This window comes from Salvelinus fontinalis, chromosome 13, assembly GCF_029448725.1.
Source record: "Salvelinus fontinalis isolate EN_2023a chromosome 13, ASM2944872v1, whole genome shotgun sequence".
Classification (NCBI taxonomy): domain Eukaryota; kingdom Metazoa; phylum Chordata; class Actinopteri; order Salmoniformes; family Salmonidae; genus Salvelinus; species Salvelinus fontinalis.
Genome location: NC_074677.1, coordinates 27,718,424 through 27,737,533, shown reverse-complemented (window position 1 = coordinate 27,737,533; position 19,110 = coordinate 27,718,424). Strand labels below are relative to the sequence as shown.

Below are 19,110 nucleotides of genomic sequence, written 5' to 3'. Positions count from 1 at the left end.
ATTTATCATCTTGAAGTACTGGATTGCTCCAGGCCGCTCACTGATGCATTTCAAAGCTTTCTCTGCAAAAAAATATCTCAGTCATTCAAAGCAGAAATGAACACAAAACATCCAACAACCTTAAAAGTCTGTCACTGCCACTTGTCATGTTTGTTTTAATCTATATTTTATTCAACTGCATTTTATTCAAGAGATGTTGGCACTGTTGACTTAGTAATAATCCAGGTATGGTCCTGTGTGGCTCAGTTGGCAGAACACGGTGCTAGCAATGCCAGGGTTGTGGGATTGATTCCCACAGGGGACCAGTATGAAATTGTATGCACTCACTACTGTACATTTCTCTGGATAAGAGCATCCGCTAAAATGTGAAATGTTCTGTAAAGACCCTTTCTCCTCACAGGTATACATGGAACACATAGGCTGCATCCCAAAGGCCCCCTATGCCTTCAAAAAGTATTCACACCCCTTGACTTCATCCACATTTTGTTGTGTTATAGCCTGAATTTAAAATGGATTCAACTGAGCTGCTGTGTCACTGGCCTACACACAATGCCCCATAATGTCAAAGTGGAATTGTGCTTTTAGAAATTCCTACAAATTAATAAAACATTTGTCAATAAATATTCAATTAATTTGTTTAACAAGTCACATAAGTTGCATGGACTCACACTGTGTGCAATAATAGTGTTTAACATGATTTTTGAATAACTACCTACATCTCTGTACCTCTGTCACGTGTGCTCCCTCTCCGGCTTCTAGGTCACCAGGCTGCTCTTTATGGCGCACACCTGTCACTATCGTTACGCGCACCTGTGCGTCGTCTGACTCACCTGGACTACATCACTTCCCTGATTACCTTCCCTTTATATGTCACTCCCTTTGGTTCTTTCCCCAGGCATCATTGTTTCTGTTTCATGTCTGTGTGCTGTTAGTGTTTCTTGTTTTGTATTATGTTACATTTATTTGATTAAAACACTCACTCCCTGAACTTGCTTCCCGACTCTCAGTGCACATCGATACAACCTCATACCTACAATTATCTGTAAGGTACCTCAGTTGAGCAGTGACTTTCAAACACAGATTCAGCTACAAAGACCAGCGAGGTTTTTCCAATGCCTGTCACGCTCGTCGTCCTCCTCATCTGAGGAGGAGAAGTTTGAAGGATCGGCGGACCAATATGCAGCGTGGTAAGTGTTCATCTTGATATTTATTAACACAGAGAATGCTTAACGAAACTATACAAAAATAACAAACAACGAACGTGAAGCTAATGAATAATAGTGCTGACACAAAAACACTACACTTAGACAATCACCCACAACCCACAATGACAAAACAGGCTACCTAAATATGGTTCCCAATCAGAGACAACGACTAACACCTGCCTCTGATTGAGAACCATATCAGGCCAAACACAGAAACAGACAAACTAGACATACAACATAGAATGCCCACTCAGATCACACCCTGATCAAACAAAACATATAAACATACAAAGCAAACTATGGTCAGGGCGTGACAATGCCACGCAAAAAAGGGCACCTATTGGTAGATGGATTTTTAAAAAGCAGACATTGAATATCACTTTGAGAATGGTGAAAAAGTTAATATACCCAGTCACTACAATGATACAGGCATCCTTCCTAACTCAGTTGCCGGGATGAAGGAAACCACTCAGTTATTTCACCATGAGGTCAATGGTGTCTTTAAAACAGTTACAGAGTTTCACGGCTGTGATAGGAGAAAACTGAGGATGGATCAACAACATTGTAGTTACTCCACAATACCAACCTAAATGACAAACTGAAAAGAAGGAAGCCTGTACAGAATAAAAATATTACAAAATATGCATCTTGTTTGCAAGGCACTAAAGTAAAACAATATAAATGTGGCAAAGAAATGAACTTTATGTCCTGAATACAAAGCATTATGTTTGGAGCAAATCCAACACAACACATCACTGAGTACCAGTCTTCATATTTTCAAGCATGGTGGTTGCATCATGTTATGGGTATGCTTGTCAATGGCAATGACTAGGGAGTTTTTCAAAAATAAAAATTAACTAAATAGAGCTAAGCACAGGCAAAATCCTAGAGGAAAACCTGTCAGTCTGCTTTCCAACAGACAGTGGGAGATAAATTCACATTTTAGCGAGACAATAACCTAAAACACAAGGCCAAATAAATACCGGAGTTTCTTACCAAGACGACATTGAATGTTCCCGAGTGGTTTAGTTACACTTTTGACTTAAATCGGCTTGAAAATCTATGGAAAGACTTGAAAATGGCTGTTTAACAGTGATCAATAACCAACTTGACAGAGCTTGAAGACATGTTTATAATGTGCAAATAAAGCTGTGACTACTTTGTAGCCTACAGTAGTTACAGCGCTGACTTAAATCGGCTTGAAAAGCTATGGCAAGACTTGAAAATGGCTGTCTAGCAATGATTGACTTGAATATTTTAAGGAATAATGTGCAAATATTGTACAATCCAGGTGTGCAAAGCTCTTAGAGACTTACCCAGACAGACTCACAGCTGCAATCGATGCCAAATTTGCTTCTACAAAGTTTTGAATACTTATGTAGATTTGATATTTCTGTATTTTATTTTCAATACATTTCGAAAAACATGTCTTCACTTTGTCATTATCATGGGGTATTGTGTGTAGATGGGTGAGATTTTATTTCTTTCCTCTGTTTTGAATTAAGGCTGTAACATAACAAATTGTGGAATAAGTCAAGGGGTATGAATACTTTCGGGAGGCACCGTAATGCCTATATGGGCCCTGATCAAAAGCAGTGCACTATATTGGGAATAGAGTGCCATTATTTACACATCCATACAGTACAGTAGTAGCAACAGATGTAGGAGTGACTAACAGAGAACAGCTCCTGCAGTCAGACGTATAGCGAATACTTTGCATGCTACATGTTGTATGTACATTCATTCACAGCAAAACAGTTTGTATATTCACAGTATGTGTGGGATGTCAGTCACTGAGAGTCCATACTATAGCATGGCCATTTCCTGCTTTAGGCTACAGATTGATTTGGCCTATCTGGACAGATATGCTCCCTTGGATGGTATTTGGATATATCCTCAAATTATGGATCTCCCACAGTGATGTCAATCCAATATTGCAGGAACGGTCCACTCCATCAGGGCATTTTATCGATTTCCTCAAAATGGCTGTCACATTGACAGCTAGACAGAAAGTTCCAGTTCCAACTGTGTTTAGCGAGCCCTGGGATGGGAAACCCTGTGGATGTCAGTCGTCAGACACTACTGACAGTCCCAGCCCTACACTAGTAGATAAGGGCCATGTATCCTAGCCATGTGCACCATCCCCAATGTGCTCTGAATGAGTATGCTCTGACTGGCCACACAGCTGATGTTCCCTTGCATTCTAAACAGACTCTAGCTAGTGCTCTGGCCTGGTGGTTACCTAGCAACACGTATGCCACTGGAGGATGGAGGACAGTGGCATACACCTCTGTCTTTTCCTTCTCCTGTTGCGGGGGAGAGGAAAGACAGAACATAAAAACAGCACAAACAAAACAACCGTGGTACAATGAAATAAACTGGAATCAATGCATGACAACTCAGGGAGGCAATTGTCAGTTAATCAAGAGTACTGTATGTGACAAGTTGTGTGATTAAACAGACAAAACCTTTGTCAAAATAATATTCAACATTACTTCAAGCATGGATAGAAACACATCAAATTAAATAGTGTTCATTTTCAGTTACACTTAAAACATGAATTAGTACATTCAGGAGCCATGATAATCAGCTTCACTTGTTTGTTTTGATTGTTCTGAAAAAGAAAAGCCTGTAAGTTCTTCAAATGGTTGTCTCAATGCAATTTTCTATATAGAACCAGGGTCAGCGCAATCTCAAACGTTGTTTTTTGTCATCATTGTAAGCCTGATACACACACTATACGATACATTTATTAAACATAAGAATGAGTGTGAGTTTGTCACAACACGGCTCATAGGAAGTGACAAAGAGCTCTTATAGGACCAGGGCACAAATAATAATATAATAATAATTAATCATTTTGCTCTTTACTTAGCCATCTGACATATTCACAATTTTTTATGAACATATAAGGTTTTATAACTCACCACAGGTTAATGAGAAGGGTGTGCTTGAAAGGATGCACATAACTCTGCAATGTTGGATTGTATTGGAGAGAGTCTCAGGCTTTTTCCACACATAGTCTGTGCCTGTATTTAGTTTTCATGCTAGTGAGGGCCGAAAAGCCAATCTCACATGTACATGGTTGCAAAGGGCATTAATGTCTTAACAGTGTGATTTGCCAAGGCAGAATACTCTGAGTGCAGTCCAATCCAGAAATCTGGCAGTGGCTTCTGATTCTATTCAATTTTCACAGAACCGCTTGTTGCATTTTCGATGAGGCTCTCTTGTTCAGATATCGGTAAGTGGACTGGAGGCAGGGCATGAAAGGGATAATGAATCTAGTTGTTTGTGTCATCCATTTCGGGAAAGTACCTGCGTAATTGTGCACCTAACTCACTCAGGTGCTTCGCTATATCAAATTTGACATTGTCTGTAAACTTGAGTTCATTTGCACACAAAAAATCATACAATGATGGAAAGACCTGTGTGTTGTCCTTGTTAATGCAGACAGAGAAGAGCTCCAACTTCTTAATCATAGCCTCAATTTTGTCCCGCACATTGATTATAGTTGCGGAAAGTTCCTGTAATCCTAGATTCAGATCATTCAGGCGAGAAAAAACATCACCTAGATAGGCCAGTCCTGTGAGAATGCAAGTGGTCAGACAAGTGAAAATTATGGTCAGTAAAGAAAACTTTAAGCTTGTCTCTCAATTCAAAAAAACGTGTCAATAGTTTGCCCCTTGATAACCAGTGCACTTCTGTATGTTGTAAAAGCGTTATATGGTCGCTGCCCATATAATTGCAGAAAATACATAAGAGTTCAGGGGCCTTGCTTAAACAAAGTTAACCATTTTCACTGTAGTGTCCAAAACGTATTTCAAGCTGTCAGGCATTCCCTTGGCAGCAAGAGCCTCTCGGTGGATGCTGCATTGTATCCAAGTGGCGATGGGAGCCACTGTTTGCACGCGCATTACCACTCCACTATGTCTCCCTGTCATAGCTTTTGCGCCATCATTACAGATACACATCTCGACCACCAAAGTCCATTTGTGTCACAAAGCTGTCCAGTACTTTAAGAATATCCTCTCCTGTTGTCCTGATTTACAGTGGTTGGCAGAAGAGGATATCTTCCTTTATTGAACCCCCATAAACGTAACGGACACATACCAGGAGCTGTGCCAGGCCCGCCACGTCTGTTGACTCATCCAGCTGTAATGCATAGAATTCACTGGTTTGTATGCAAAGCAGTAATTATTTCAGAACATCTCCTGCCATGTCACTGATGTGTCGTGAAACAGTGTTGTTTGATGAAGACCTTGTCTCTATAGTTTTTTGGGCCTTTTCCCCCAGAATTGTCCCAGCCATATCTGCGGCAGCAGGAAGAATTAAGTCTTCCACAATAGTATGGGGCTTGCCTGTCCTAGCCACTCGGTAGCTCACCATTTAAGATGCTTCTAGCCCCTTCTTATTAATGGTATCTGTTGCTTTTATACATGTCTTACTACTTAAAAGTCATCTTAATTCTCGCTCAAAAAACTCCTGTGGCTTATTTTTAAAATTGGCATGTTTTGTTTCTTAATGTCTGCGCAAGAGTGAAGGTTTAATCGAGTTGTGAGATAGTACTTTTGCACATATAACCCACTGTGGCTACTCTCAATATAAGTGAACCCCAAATCAATGTAGTTCTCATCATATTTGCACCTCTTTGATGGTCCAACGTCCAACTGTTGTTCGGTGCTTTCCCGGGTAAGGGGACAGTAGCTCTTCGGCTGCATCAGATTCACAACTGTCAGTGTCCATGCTAGATGGGCTAACAACAAAATGTAGAATGACTGACGCTAGCATTGGATGTGCTTGTGGAAGCCTTACTTTTTTTAACCATTTATACATTTTCGAGCAAACGGAATGAGCAGCAGCTACGTTTGGCTACATACGGACTGTTAGTGGAATTTCCGGGAGAGAGTAATGGTTAATGTGATTAGATGTTAATTATTTGACTAGGCTACCTGTATTTGACATTGTGTTGTTATTTCGCTTAACACTAGATGGTTAAATTTTATTTTTGACAGTGTAACGAGGCTACTCAGGCGATAAAAAAAATAAAAAAACTCACCCAAATATATAGCCAAGTTGGAAAATATAAATGGACTGTTTGAAAATGTGAAGAAAATTGTCTTTTTTAAATGTATTTAAATAGAATGCGAATCACATTTTTATTTGGCGTACCCCCGACAACATTGCCCCAGTTTGGGAATACCTGCTGTAGACTATACTTTTGGTAAAAAATATCTTAAATATCAGCATCCGAAATAAACTTAATGGACCGTCTCAATGCTATGTTACACAGAACAACAAACTACCATAATATTGCAATAGAACCAAGGACAAACTGTGACATTGTCTGTATAGATTCAAACTGAAAAACTTTTTACCTCTCAGTAATAACATTATCTCTATCTGCAGGAATAGCCTCAAGTAGTTCTCTCATTCTCTCTCTCCCTCTCATCTCTCTCTCTCCTGGCATTGGGTACTGTATGTTCCCTATCTCTACATTTATATAAGCTCCTTGAGGACAGCACCTCAGCTTTGCACTGACAAGCTTCCTAATTTGTCCAAGTATCTCAGTACTGCCAAGTAAGCCCAGGCCATCAAATACTCCATTAATTTCAGTGGATTATGTAATGTGATTGAATTGGGTTACATAACAGCTAATAACAATGCGGTGGACCTTGGTGGTAACACTGTTCCTAATAGGCTTACCGGGGTAGTAAGGGAGGTCAGGATTGGATAGATTAATTTCCCTCTGCAAAAGTATTTCATAGCTGAATAAACTTTTTTTTAAATCAGGAAAAGGAACAGAAATCCCATCTCTGCAATTGCTTGGTGCATGGTGATAGCTTTGTTTTTCTACCATGACAGATTACATTTTTTGTGATGGTGTCTGCTATATGTATTGTAGCACCCCCATGGCAATGTGAAGGAGAGTGTCTCACAGTCACATCTAGCCTGATGAGTAGCTTGAGAGGAAGACAGAGGGATAATGACGGAGGGAGAGAAAGAAAGAAATGGATTCACAATCACAATCTTGATAAAACACTTCCCTCGTGGAAAGATAGCAACCACATACACACACACACACAGACAGACACACGCAGGCACACACATATGCACACACGCAGTCGCTGTACACTGAGGAGCAACAATACCCAGCTGGGGGTTATCAAATTGATATTCATAGTCCACTTCATAACATCTTGAAGATATGACAGTAATGCTGAAGAAGAGCTTTTTCAATACAAAACAAAGTTTCCATTGCACATTGCAATGCTCCGAGCAGGGCGATAGTTACTTGGGCTGAATGCACCAACATGTCTTTCTTGGTCCTTCACTATACATACTATACATCAAGAGAAACAGCAACACAGAGCTTGGCATGTTTTCCCCCTCTTTCAACCTGCAGTCATACAAAGAAAGCCTATGAAAATGTCTTTAGAAACTCGACGAGGAGGAGAGGTCACTAGGGGCCCAAGGTGTCATGGGCAACAGACAGTTCCAGGGAGCTATGGCAACAGCAGACTCATATAATAGCTGCTCTGCATCAGGCTGCAATGCTGCAGAGAATAGAGAGATCAATCCAACTAAAGAGATAAAGAGAATAGAAAGAATTGGAGGTAGAGAGAGAGCCAGATAATGGAGGGAGGATGAGAGGAAGGCTGGGAAGAGGGACCATCTTTAGAAAGGGTGTCCCATCTCACTCTGTCAACACCTCTGGCTGCTGGGAGTCTGAAGGATATTTCTCGTCTATCCCCTTCATCATCAGTCCAACTCTACCACCCAGATGCAACTCCTCAAACCCAACCCAACGCTTCTCCACCTCAACCAAGTGTCCTTAGCTCCAGTCTGACCCCCACCTCCAGGAGGGTTAGTCAGGCCTACACGGCTGTACTGCGACCCAGCAGAGGGAAGGCTGTGGGAAAGCCACAGCTCTGCTCTAGCCCCCTGAGCCCATGGATACTTCTCAGCCCCAGCTCTGGGTGTGTGTGAGTCCGGCCTTCGCGGGGTATGGTGACGGTAGCCTGGGCCTGCAGAGAGAGGGGCTCCGTGGGGAGGGTGTTGTGGTTGAGGTCCATTGTGGAGAGCAGGTGACCCAGGGAGTCCCAGCGTCGGGCGGTGGGCAGGCGGATCAAGGAGGAGTAGCCCCGCTCAGAGAACACTGTGACAGGGGGAGTCTTGGAGGTCTCAGGCTCCTGCTGCTCCAGCCTGGAGGTCTGGGGGGTGGGCTTGGTGTAGGTGCCCCCCCGGCTGTCAGCCAGCACCTCACAGTAGGGGGGAGGGGGGTCCTCCATCAGAACAGCCTCCTCGTAGCAGGGGGGCTTCCCAAACACGTCCGTCTCTGGGGAGAAACAGACACTCGTATGTTAGTTCCCCCTTTCCCATCGACACAGTAGACCTAAGGGTTCCTGTGGACAGGGTTGTGTGGGAGATCATCATTGGTAAACTGACCGGCTATTACATAATGTTAATGTAACTCCTTTGACGCCTCAGCCAGCTCAAATGACTGACTTTACATCTGGAGTTACTGATACCATTGCCAAGTCCTACACTTACAGCTTTGCCTTTAAACTGTGAATCAACATAGGTTGAGCGGTGAGCGTTCCATTGATTACTACAGTGGCCTACAGTAAAGGCTTCTTTGATGACTCAATTCGGACAGTTTTTTTATAGTGCTAAATGGCTTCACACACAAGCGTGCACGCGCGCACACACACACACACACGGTGTGAAGAGATTAATGGGATATTTGTCTGACAGGAACACTCAAGCCACAAGTGGGAGGCTAATTTACTGATGTATTAAAACACAATCATCTGTCTTCAATCCCTTTACAGCTCACAGAGAGAAAGCCCAGAGGAACAGAAAAGGTGGGAGTAGAGGAGATTACAAGAGAGCGGGTAGATGGGTAGTGGACGTGCCTGATTCACAATGTAGTGCCGAAGTGAATCAGCCAATACTGTTCGGGGTGCCCCTGCCCTAGAGTGAATCAGACAATACTGTTCGGGGTGCCCCTGCCCTAGAGTGAATCAGACAATACTGTTCGGGGTGCCCCTGCCCTAGAGTGAATCAGACAATACTGTTCGGGGTGCCCCTGCCCTAGAGTGAATCAGCCAATACTGTTCGGGGTGCCCCTGCCCTAGAGTGAATCAGCCAATACTGTTCGGGGTGCCCCTGCCCTAGAGTGAATCAGCCAATACTGTTCGGGGTGCCCCTGCCCTAGAGTGAATCAGACAATACTGTTCGGGGGGTGCCCCTGCCCTAGAGTGAATCAGACAATACTGTTCGGGGGGTGCCCCTGCCCTAGAGTGAATCAGACATTTCTCTTCAGGGGAAACAAATCATGTCGATTGTAATGAATATATCATCAAGAGATGATCTCATTGTTTTGGGCTATTGATCATCTCATATACAGTGCATTTGGAAAGTATTCAGACCCTTTCCCTTTTTCCATATTTTTTTACGTTACAGCCTTATTCTAAAAATGATTAAATTAAATATGTTCCTCATCAATCTACACGCAATACCCCATAATGACTAAGTGAAAACAGGTTTTTAGAAATGTTGGCAAATGTATTACAAATAAAAAACAGATACCTTATTTACATAAGTATTCAGACCCTTTGCTTTCAGACTCTACATTTTGCTCAGGTGCATCCTGTTTCCATTGCTCATCCTTGAGATGTTTCTACAACTTAATTGGAGTCCACCTGTGGTAAATTCAATTGATTGTACATGATTTGGAAAGGCACACACCTGTCTATATAAGGTCCCACAATTGACAGTGCATGTCAGAGCAAAAACCAAGTCATGAGGTCGAAGGAATTTTCCGTAGACAAGCATTTCGCTACACCCACAATAACATCTGCTAAACACGTGTATGAGACAAATAAAATGTGATTTGATTTAGAGCTCCGAGACATGATTGTCTCAGAGCCTCTGACCACACCTGGTACTTCCTCTAGTGTTATCATTTCTCTAGTAATGTGTGAAAACCCAGCCTGGTGTGCGCTTAGACATGGTCATAACATGGATAACACGGTTAATCATAAACTCCATTTCCCAGCCTACATTTCTTTCAAAGCACACCCACAGTCTGTCTATACTACTATTTATTCCAGGCAGTGAGCCATACCACTTTGCACTTGAGTGTTTTTCCACTGGAAGAAATGTTGCTGCTCACTAAAAACACAACAACCAATTGATGTTGAGGATATAGAACATCTGATATGGAAATCCTCCACAGCATGTGTTGGAAGTGTCATCATGGTGGCACTAATGTTAAGATCTGCTGTATGTACATGTCTGCGTATGTCTACATCTCCACAACCAATTACATTAATGTTATGATCCCTTTTTCCACCACATGTTCATAACTCCCTGCTCTGGCCCCCTTTGTAATTTTAGCCCCAGCCTCTATATGGAGAAATAAACACTAAGCAAGCTTCCATACAGTAACAATAGAGGCCCAGAGCACTGGAGCTATTTCCACTGGGAGATGAAAGGAATGTTTCATGAGCCAGGTGGTCATGTTCGTTTCCCGTGTCAGCAATGCCTCTGGACAAAGAGAGGGCCAACAAGTGCAGAGGGGTGGCAGGGCTGTGGAGGGTGGTGGAAGGGGGGACACGGCTCAGGGACAGCCCAGAGCGGAGCCACCTCCCCTAGGGACATGATTGCTAATCTCAGCCTCAGTGGCCCTGGGGCCCACCACTGTCGCCATGGACAGCCCCTATGACGTAAGCACAGCAGCAGCTGCAGGGTGCAGGGTGGGAGGTATTATTGGAACAAGCCCTCTCCAATGCTGGAGGCCGATGGATCTCAGCATGAGAAAATGGCAATTAAAAATGTAAATGAAGCTTGTTCAATTACATTTCTGAACACAAGCTGTGCCTTGAATATCAATCATTTTGTGGCCATTTTATGTCTTGGCGCTATGTCATTTGGGGGAGGGGATCCCAAGTGGCGGAGCGGTCTAAGGCACTGCATCTCAGTGCTAGAGGCATTACTAGAGACCCTGGTTTGATTCCAGACTGTATCACAACCAGCTGTGATTGGGAGTCCCATAGGGGGGCACACAATTGTCCCAGCGTCGTCTGGGTTAGGGTTTGGCTGGGGTAGGCCGTCATTGTAGATAACAATTTGTTCTTAACTTACTTGCCTGGATAAATAAAAATCTACATTTTCTTTCCCTTTATAAGCGGCTGTCTTCCCAATGAGCAGATTCCTCCTACTTTGAGGTGTTCACCTTAACCACCCTGTCCTGCTGCTCTGGTACTGAGTTCCTCTATCTGGCTTTTGTGCTTGCTCGCTCTCTGTCTATTTCAATGGTTGCTTACCTTGCTTACCTTGCTTACCTTTCACTCCACTGACTGACTGCTATGCTGTTGGCGCCTACTAAATGTCGAGCTGCTAGCAGTCTGTCATTGCGCTGGCTGCTGTGCTGCTAACTCTGTCACTGCTCTGCCCACGCACTGCCTATGCTACAGCGCTAACTGTCACCATGTCACCCACAAAGGAACGCAGAAAGCTACAATGAAAGCCTACAGAAAAAAGCGTTTAGAGTCCCTGCTGTCACTGCTGTAGCTTGTAATGTACAGAAAACTGCAGGTGTCTCCTGAGTTATGCTCTTTGTATATTTATGTTGCTTTCATATTGAACTGGAAAGGGACAATATGTGAAAGCTGTAAAGAGTTGCATACACTCTTAGAGAAAAAGGTTCCTTATAGAACCAAAAAGGCTTCTATTGCTTGCTTCATATATGGAACCCATAAAAGTTCTATATTGAACCCTTTAATCTTTGATCAGAACCCTAGAGGTTCTTCTTGACTGAACTAAAATGGTTACATATTGAACCCTGCATGGTGCCCTTTATGAATGACCACTACTATTGAATAGTAATATTTTGAGCTAAGAATATAATTGAATTAACTATTAAATAATGGACAAAAGAGTACCAACATAGTTTTTGGAATTTATTGTCAATATATAGTAGCATAGTTTGGACATATGCACTGGTGGCCAGGGAGGTCTCTGTTTGTTTGAATGATGGCCCACGTCAACTCTGGCTGACTTCTCTACAATACAATGCAATACAATATACTTTGTCCATTAGTTACAGTGAACAACAAAAATGTGTCTCCTGCTCCCATCTCACCCCCCCCAGCAGACCTCAAACATACAGTTGAGATGAGCACAGGTTCAAGCCTTGGATGGAGAGCATGTTGTGGGGTTAAGGGCCTTGCTCAAGGGCCCAATGGTAGGGGAATATTTTGAGGATGTGAACCCAGCAGCCCCTTAGTTGTCAGATCAATTTCTCCTGTTTCTTTCCATCGCCCAGCCCGGGATTCAAACCGGCCACCTTTCGGCAACAGGTCCAACTTCTGCCACAGGTCCAACTCCTTAGCCGCTGGGCTACCTGCTTGGCTGGTTCCATAAATAAGCATGAGTTAATCTGACAAAATGAAGACAAAATGCTATGCAGCCATATAATTATTATGATGTAGAACAGGGGTGTCAAACTCATTCCACGGAGGGCCTTGTGTCTGCAGGTTTTTGGTTTTTCCTTTCAATAAAGCCCTAGACAACCAGGTGTGGGGAGTTCCTAACTAATTAGTGATGTTAATTCATCAATCAAGTACAAGGGAGGAACGAAAACCCGCAGACACTCGGCCCTCCGTGGAATGAGTTTGACACCTGTGATGTAGAAGAACAACTGCCTTTGTTGTCAGCAGCAGCCGAAAGAGAGATCCTCTGCCTCCAATAGTTCTGGGTTACTGCCAGACTGAGAAAAACAGTGTGTTAAATGTCGTGTCCATAGATACAGAACAAAAAGACTGAACGGTTGACAACCGAACCGATAGAACGAACGACCAGCCTTGGGTAGCAACCCTACAGTTGTGCCGGGACTATATCATGTGGTAGGATGAAATAGTGTGAATAAATTAATCAAAATGAAGTTTTAAATTAAAATATGTAAATCATTATTTGAATATGTTGGTAACCTGTTGTGTAAAAGTGATAATGCCCTGGAAGCCGGTGTTTGGACGATATATTGGCACGGTTTGCTAACAACACCAGTGCCAATATACAGTAGCTTCCAAACACCGGCTTCGAGTGCATTATCACTTAAGTGTATGCTTTTATTAAACACATGATTTCCTCTTGCGTTTAGCTAGCAGTTAGTTTGCAACAGCACAGATTTGTATGAACTTTGATGTTTGCCACTCAGACTTCAGCAACAATGTTGTTTATCTTCACCTTGCCATAGAGAGCTAACAGTGTCGGACGTCAGCTAGCCATTCTTCTGACCAGGTGAAATCATGCAACAACATCATTAATATGGATATATACTCACCATCCAGTTTAATAGGTACACCCATCTAGTACCGGGTCGGACCCCCTTTTGCCTCCAGAACCGACTAAATTCTTCAGGTCATTCTACAAAGTGTAGGAAATGTTCCACAGGGATGTTGGTCCATGCTGACGCGATGGCATAATGCAGTTGCTGCAGATTGGAGGGCAGTACATTCATGTTGTGAATAGCCCGTTCCATCTCATATTGGGTTGAGATCTGGGGACTGACCAGGACACTCAAGTAAACTGAACTCGCTGTCATGTTCCAGACAATGTTTTTCCACTCCTCAATTGTCCAGTGTTGGTGATCGCAGGCCCACTGGAGCCGCTTCTTCTTTTTTTTAGCTGATAGGAGTGGAACCCGGTGTGGTCGTCTGCTGCAATAGCCCATCTGTGAAAAGGAGCGACATTCATAGATGCCATTCTGCACACCACTGGAGGTTGGCCGTTTCTGAGATACTGGATCCAGCTCGCCTGGCACCGACGATCATACCACACTCAAAGTAGCGTAGGTCACTCCTTTTCTATATAGAACCTTTTTTTAGTAAAGGGTTTCTTTAATCTTATCCAATATAAAGAACCCCTTTTTTTTAATAAGAGTGTAGGTACACATAAGCAAGAACGAGCCAAAGAATTGAAGGTACTGTAGTCTAATAGCGATCTTACTTTGTCATAGTGTGTGTGTGTGTGTGTGTGTGTGCGTGCGTTCGTGTGATAGAACATTCAAGTAAAAAAGTAGTGTTACAGAATGAGTACCTTACCTTGTGGGGACGCCCAGCTGCCCTCGGGGAGGGATCGGGGAATGTGCAGCGGTGGGGAGAGGGTCAGCGGGGGGCAGAACTGGAGGGGCTCTCTGGATGGAGGGTACCCAGCCAACCCCGCTGTGCCCAGGCACTCCAGTGACTCCATCTCCAGGGCCCTTAGACACTGCTCCCTCAGCCTCTCCTCCCTCCTCCTCTTCAGACGACGCTGGACAAAGCTACAGAAGCAGCACAGCATGACGATGAGAGCCCACACCAACCAGAACCCAGCGAAACAGGCCAGGAAGGTGTACGTGCCCTGGGACATCACCATGGTGATGAGGAACTAGTTGACTTGGAACTACCGAGGTGCGTGAAATGAGGAGCCAACTGGACCTGGGAAGATACGTTAAATCAAATAGCACTGGCTGCCACTGAGGAGACAAGGGAAAACATTCAAGAGAAAGATAGGGCTCCAGTCTCCAGAAGAGTTTGGTTGAATGTGTAGTCTTCTGTTGAGTTGTAATCCTCTTATATCAGTGTGACAGAACAGCCCTGATTCTGTTAAGAGGACCGGGTGTCTAGTGTGCTTACACACACACACAACAACAGCACTGTCTCAGAGGCTCTTCTCTAGTCCAAAGGCCAGGTATGATCAGTTGTTTTCCAGCCTGCAGGTCACTTCAAATCAGATGTCCTGTGGTTCTTCAGAGGTAAAACAAGGTGATCTTCTACATTCTCACTCCAGTCTCACTGCAAAACTCATAGTCTAAATCACATCCACCGTCCAGGTATCCTGAAAAATCACCACTTAAGAAAACTCTGATCACAAAAAAACACAGAGCACTACTCCTCCTTCCCACTGAGGTTGAGGGCCTGCTCCTCTCCCCGCCAGGCAGACTGAGTGGGCCCTCTGAGGGGTGAGGCCTGGATAGGGGTCAGGCAGAGCAGCGCCACGTGACGCGCCAGTCTGTCCCACAGCTGCCTCCTCCAGGACACAGGGCCAGACCCAGGGGTTCCACACACTCAGGCTGAGTTCCGCGAGGTTCCGAGTCCCCCCTCTGGTGCGCTGAACCCCAGATGATGGATTCTAGCACCTTTATGGGGTACTACCGACGTTACGCTGCTCAACAAACAGAGAGAGGAGAGAGGGTGGAGGTGACCATCATTATCAATTATGAAAGAGGCAATATTTTCAAAACACGATATCAGATATCAGCTGCAATATCAGAAACATGGACACGGGCCTGTCTAGTAAGTGATCTCAGCTGTTCAAGCATCATTATGATGGTGACCTCAAGGGGTGAGTATCAGTTTCACACTTCAGAGAGGATGGATCAGAACAGTACATAGATCTCTTTGGGAAAACAGGGCCCTTTATATGGGTGCTAAATGGGACCCAATCCTGCTAATCCTTCACAGATAGCTAGTGCTGAGCGATTAACCAAAATGTTGGTTATTTTTTGTTTAAAAAAAAAAAACGAATTAACCAATGTCGGTTCAATTATTTGAATTCCATTTCATTTAGTCATTTTCTGTGAGCTCGATGCGCACATCGCACAGTTTTTATAGAGATAAAGCAGATCTAGCCTGAACTGTGCGATGTAGTAGAGGGTGTTTTAGTTTCCAACAGGCCAATATTCTTGATAGTTTAGTGCATAAAACGTGGTAATTAACTACAATGACCATAATCCATTGTGCATGTACTTGTCCGGTCTGTGTTTCTTTTATGCCTTCTACTGAAGAGAGAAGAATGCTTGATCATGAGGTGATATAGAAAGGAGCTGTTGCTTCGCGAGATGGCTCTACCTGAAAATACATGATCTAAGTGATTGATAGTTGGTATTCAGCAGTCATAAAACTATGCGTTATTTACTTTAAAGAACTATTAAAATAGTGATTTTGTCAGACAGCATTGGCAGCAGCTCTATAGCGCTGATATGATGACTTGAAATGAAATAAAAGTCATAAAATAAAACAAATGTAATATACACAACAACTTAAATATTTTATTAAAGTAAAATAATGTGAATAAATTATGGTTAAGTGATAAGCAGTAATGGGCAGTCACTACCATCACGGGACTTTTGTTTTATTCTGTGTTTTTACAGCATTCAAACAACATAATGCATAGTCTACTTAATGTTAAAAAAAATATGATATTTCAAAAAATAATCAAACAGAAACTGAACCGACCTCAAAAATCACGAATTGCTCAGCACTTCAGCTAGCACATAACATTTTGAGAACCATATGGTTCTTAGAGCTTGGTGAGAGAGTGGTTGTCCTATGCTTATTTTGCATACAACCTTCCCAAACCTGTTAGCAACGGGTGTGACTGAAATAGCCAAATCCACTCATTTGAAGGTATGTATATATAGTGTAGGTTCCCAATCTCCCAACCCCATAATTGTTATCAAGCCATTTCAGGCTATCAATCCAGTTAGAGTAGCTTGTCCTACTATCTTAGCTAAGATAACCTGTTGAAAAATAGACATAGCTTTTACATAGAATTAGGAACAATGATTGTGGCTCTAGATGGCAGGAAAAAATGTGTTTCGGGTGTTTGAAAAATGCAAAATTCTTCTTATGTGCCCCCACACACACCATCTTCATGTAGCCTTACTACAAGCCCCCTCTAAAATAATGGGTGCATGACGCCCCTGAAACAATACTTATTTCGCATGCGCACCTGATGAATGTCAGGTTGTGAGATACAGCTTCCATTTCCATAACATCTGATCATGAAAATGTGAATGCAACTCGTTGTTTACCTTTGTTGCCAGTGCGTCTCCTTGCGTCCTGATAGGTTATCCTGATGGACTGAACTCAGAGACACGACTCGCTCCGTTCCATTGAAATGGCCTGAAATGGAGCTCACAGTTTATGACAGCAAGAGAAACCGGTGAACCAAGGTGTTTCGGATGTATTTATCAATAAAGTAAATACAGATATCATAAAGTATTTGTTATTTTGCCTTAAGCGCAAATGACTTCCTCTCCATCCCCACAGCATGCAGTCATTCAGTGAGAGATGCTACGCCTCCGTTCCACCCGAACTTCCTCAGGTTCCTTTTTGGTAATGAGTGCTAGAATAATGTAGTCTACGTTCACCTTGGCAACCTGGCTCCTCCCTTTCTAGCTATCATATATTCAATCAATATCCTCCTTTCGCTCCATCGTAATCATCCGCTCCATCGTAATCATCGTGACATTCAAGCGGTGTAGTTTATACGGACACACAATCAATGCAGATAGGGGTTTTCCAAGGACGTTAACTGAGAGGAGCGCAAATACTGTAGCCTGCTCTTGAAAAGGTTGGAATTTCTTTGATAGCAGGGCATGATTATCTCTCTTTTTTGCTTTCTCACATTTTCTTGAATATTATATGCTGTGTCATTATCCAGACTTGCAAATGGTATACATGATATTATATATATTCGAATAGCATGCATCATAATAATTCAAAATATATGAAATGTAATCGATTTACATCCAGGTTCAACTGATCCTGTAACAGGCTGACTACACCGCAGACTTTGCAAAATACCTTTTGAAATCAATATTAATGAATTAATTGCACTCACACTGCGCAAACGAGCGTCTGCGTTGCCAGGGGCTAACATGCTGACCAGACCGGACACGTCTCGTGCGTGAGCGTCGCAAAATAAATTTAGAAATCCACGTTATTCAATTATTGCACCCACACTGCTCTCGCCGCCAACGAGCGTCTGCGACGCCGCAGATCGCGCTGCAAGTCCTGCCTCTCCCATCTCCTCATTGGTTTATAGAAGCAGGTACCCACGTGCCATCTCCTCATTGGTTATACCCACATGGGTGATTGAAAGACGAACTGTTTTGCCGGTAGTCGTGGTAATACAATGAAAGTTTAGATGCGATCACCATATAAGTTAAACTTGACTTTATATAGCGATTGGCAACTTTCATAACTTAGATGCATTACCGCCACTGACCTTGTTCGTCTTTCAGTCACCCACGTGGGTATAACCAATGAGGAGATGGCACGTGGGTACCTGCTTCTATAAACCAATGAGGAGATGGGAGAGGCAGGACTTGCAGCGGGATCTGCGTCAGAAATAGAACTGATTCTATTTCTATTTTAGCCCTTGGCAACGCACATGCTCGTTGGCGCGCACGAGCAGTGTGGGTGCAATAATTGAATAACATAGATTTCTACATTTATTTTGTAACGCGAGCGGTGTGGTCAGCCTGTAAAATAGAAGTCACGCAGATCGCGCTGCAAGTCCTGCATGAAAGATGAATTAGCGGAGTAGAGGACCTTGTGCATTTCAGGTAAAATAACAACTCAATGTTTATGTCCCAGGACAAATTAGCTAGCAACAGCAAGCTAGGTAAATAGGACAAATTAGCTAGCAAATGCAAGCTAGCTAGCTAAATTGCCATAAATGTTTAATGCTTTTCGACCTGTACCCAAATTAATATTTACATTTACATTTTAGTCATTTAGCAGACGCTCTTATCCAGAGCGACTTACAGTAGAGTGCATACATTTTTATTACATTGTTACATACTGAGACAAGGATATCCCTACCGGCCAAACCCTCCCTAACCCGGACGACGCTATGCCAATTGTGCGTCGCCCCACGGACCTACCGGTTGCGGCCGGCTGCGACAGAGCCTGGGCGCGAACCCAGCCCAGCCTGGGCGCGAACCCAGAGACTCTGGTGGCGCAGCTAGCACTGCGATGCAGTGCCCTAGACCACTGCGCCACCCGGGAGGCCCACCCAGGAGGCCCAATATAATTGGTTCAGAGTTTGTTTTGATATTTTAACCTGC

At 43.3% G+C, this 19,110-nt stretch overlaps 1 protein-coding gene across 1 annotated transcript; it reads right to left on the bottom strand.

Annotated features, from left to right (window-relative positions):
* Nucleotides 1–141: 141 nt before the first annotated feature.
* On the bottom strand, nt 142–17,986 carry LOC129868345 (proline-rich protein 7-like). The gene is made up of 3 exons (XM_055942244.1): nt 17,068–17,986; nt 14,315–15,416; nt 142–8,541 (listed from the first exon to the last, which is right to left on the bottom strand). The coding sequence occupies exons 2-3, from the start codon at nt 14,625–14,627 to the stop codon at nt 8,081–8,083; spliced, it is 774 nt and encodes a 257-aa protein (XP_055798219.1). The 5' UTR covers nt 14,628–15,416; nt 17,068–17,986; the 3' UTR covers nt 142–8,080.
* Nucleotides 17,987–19,110: the final 1,124 nt, after the last annotated feature.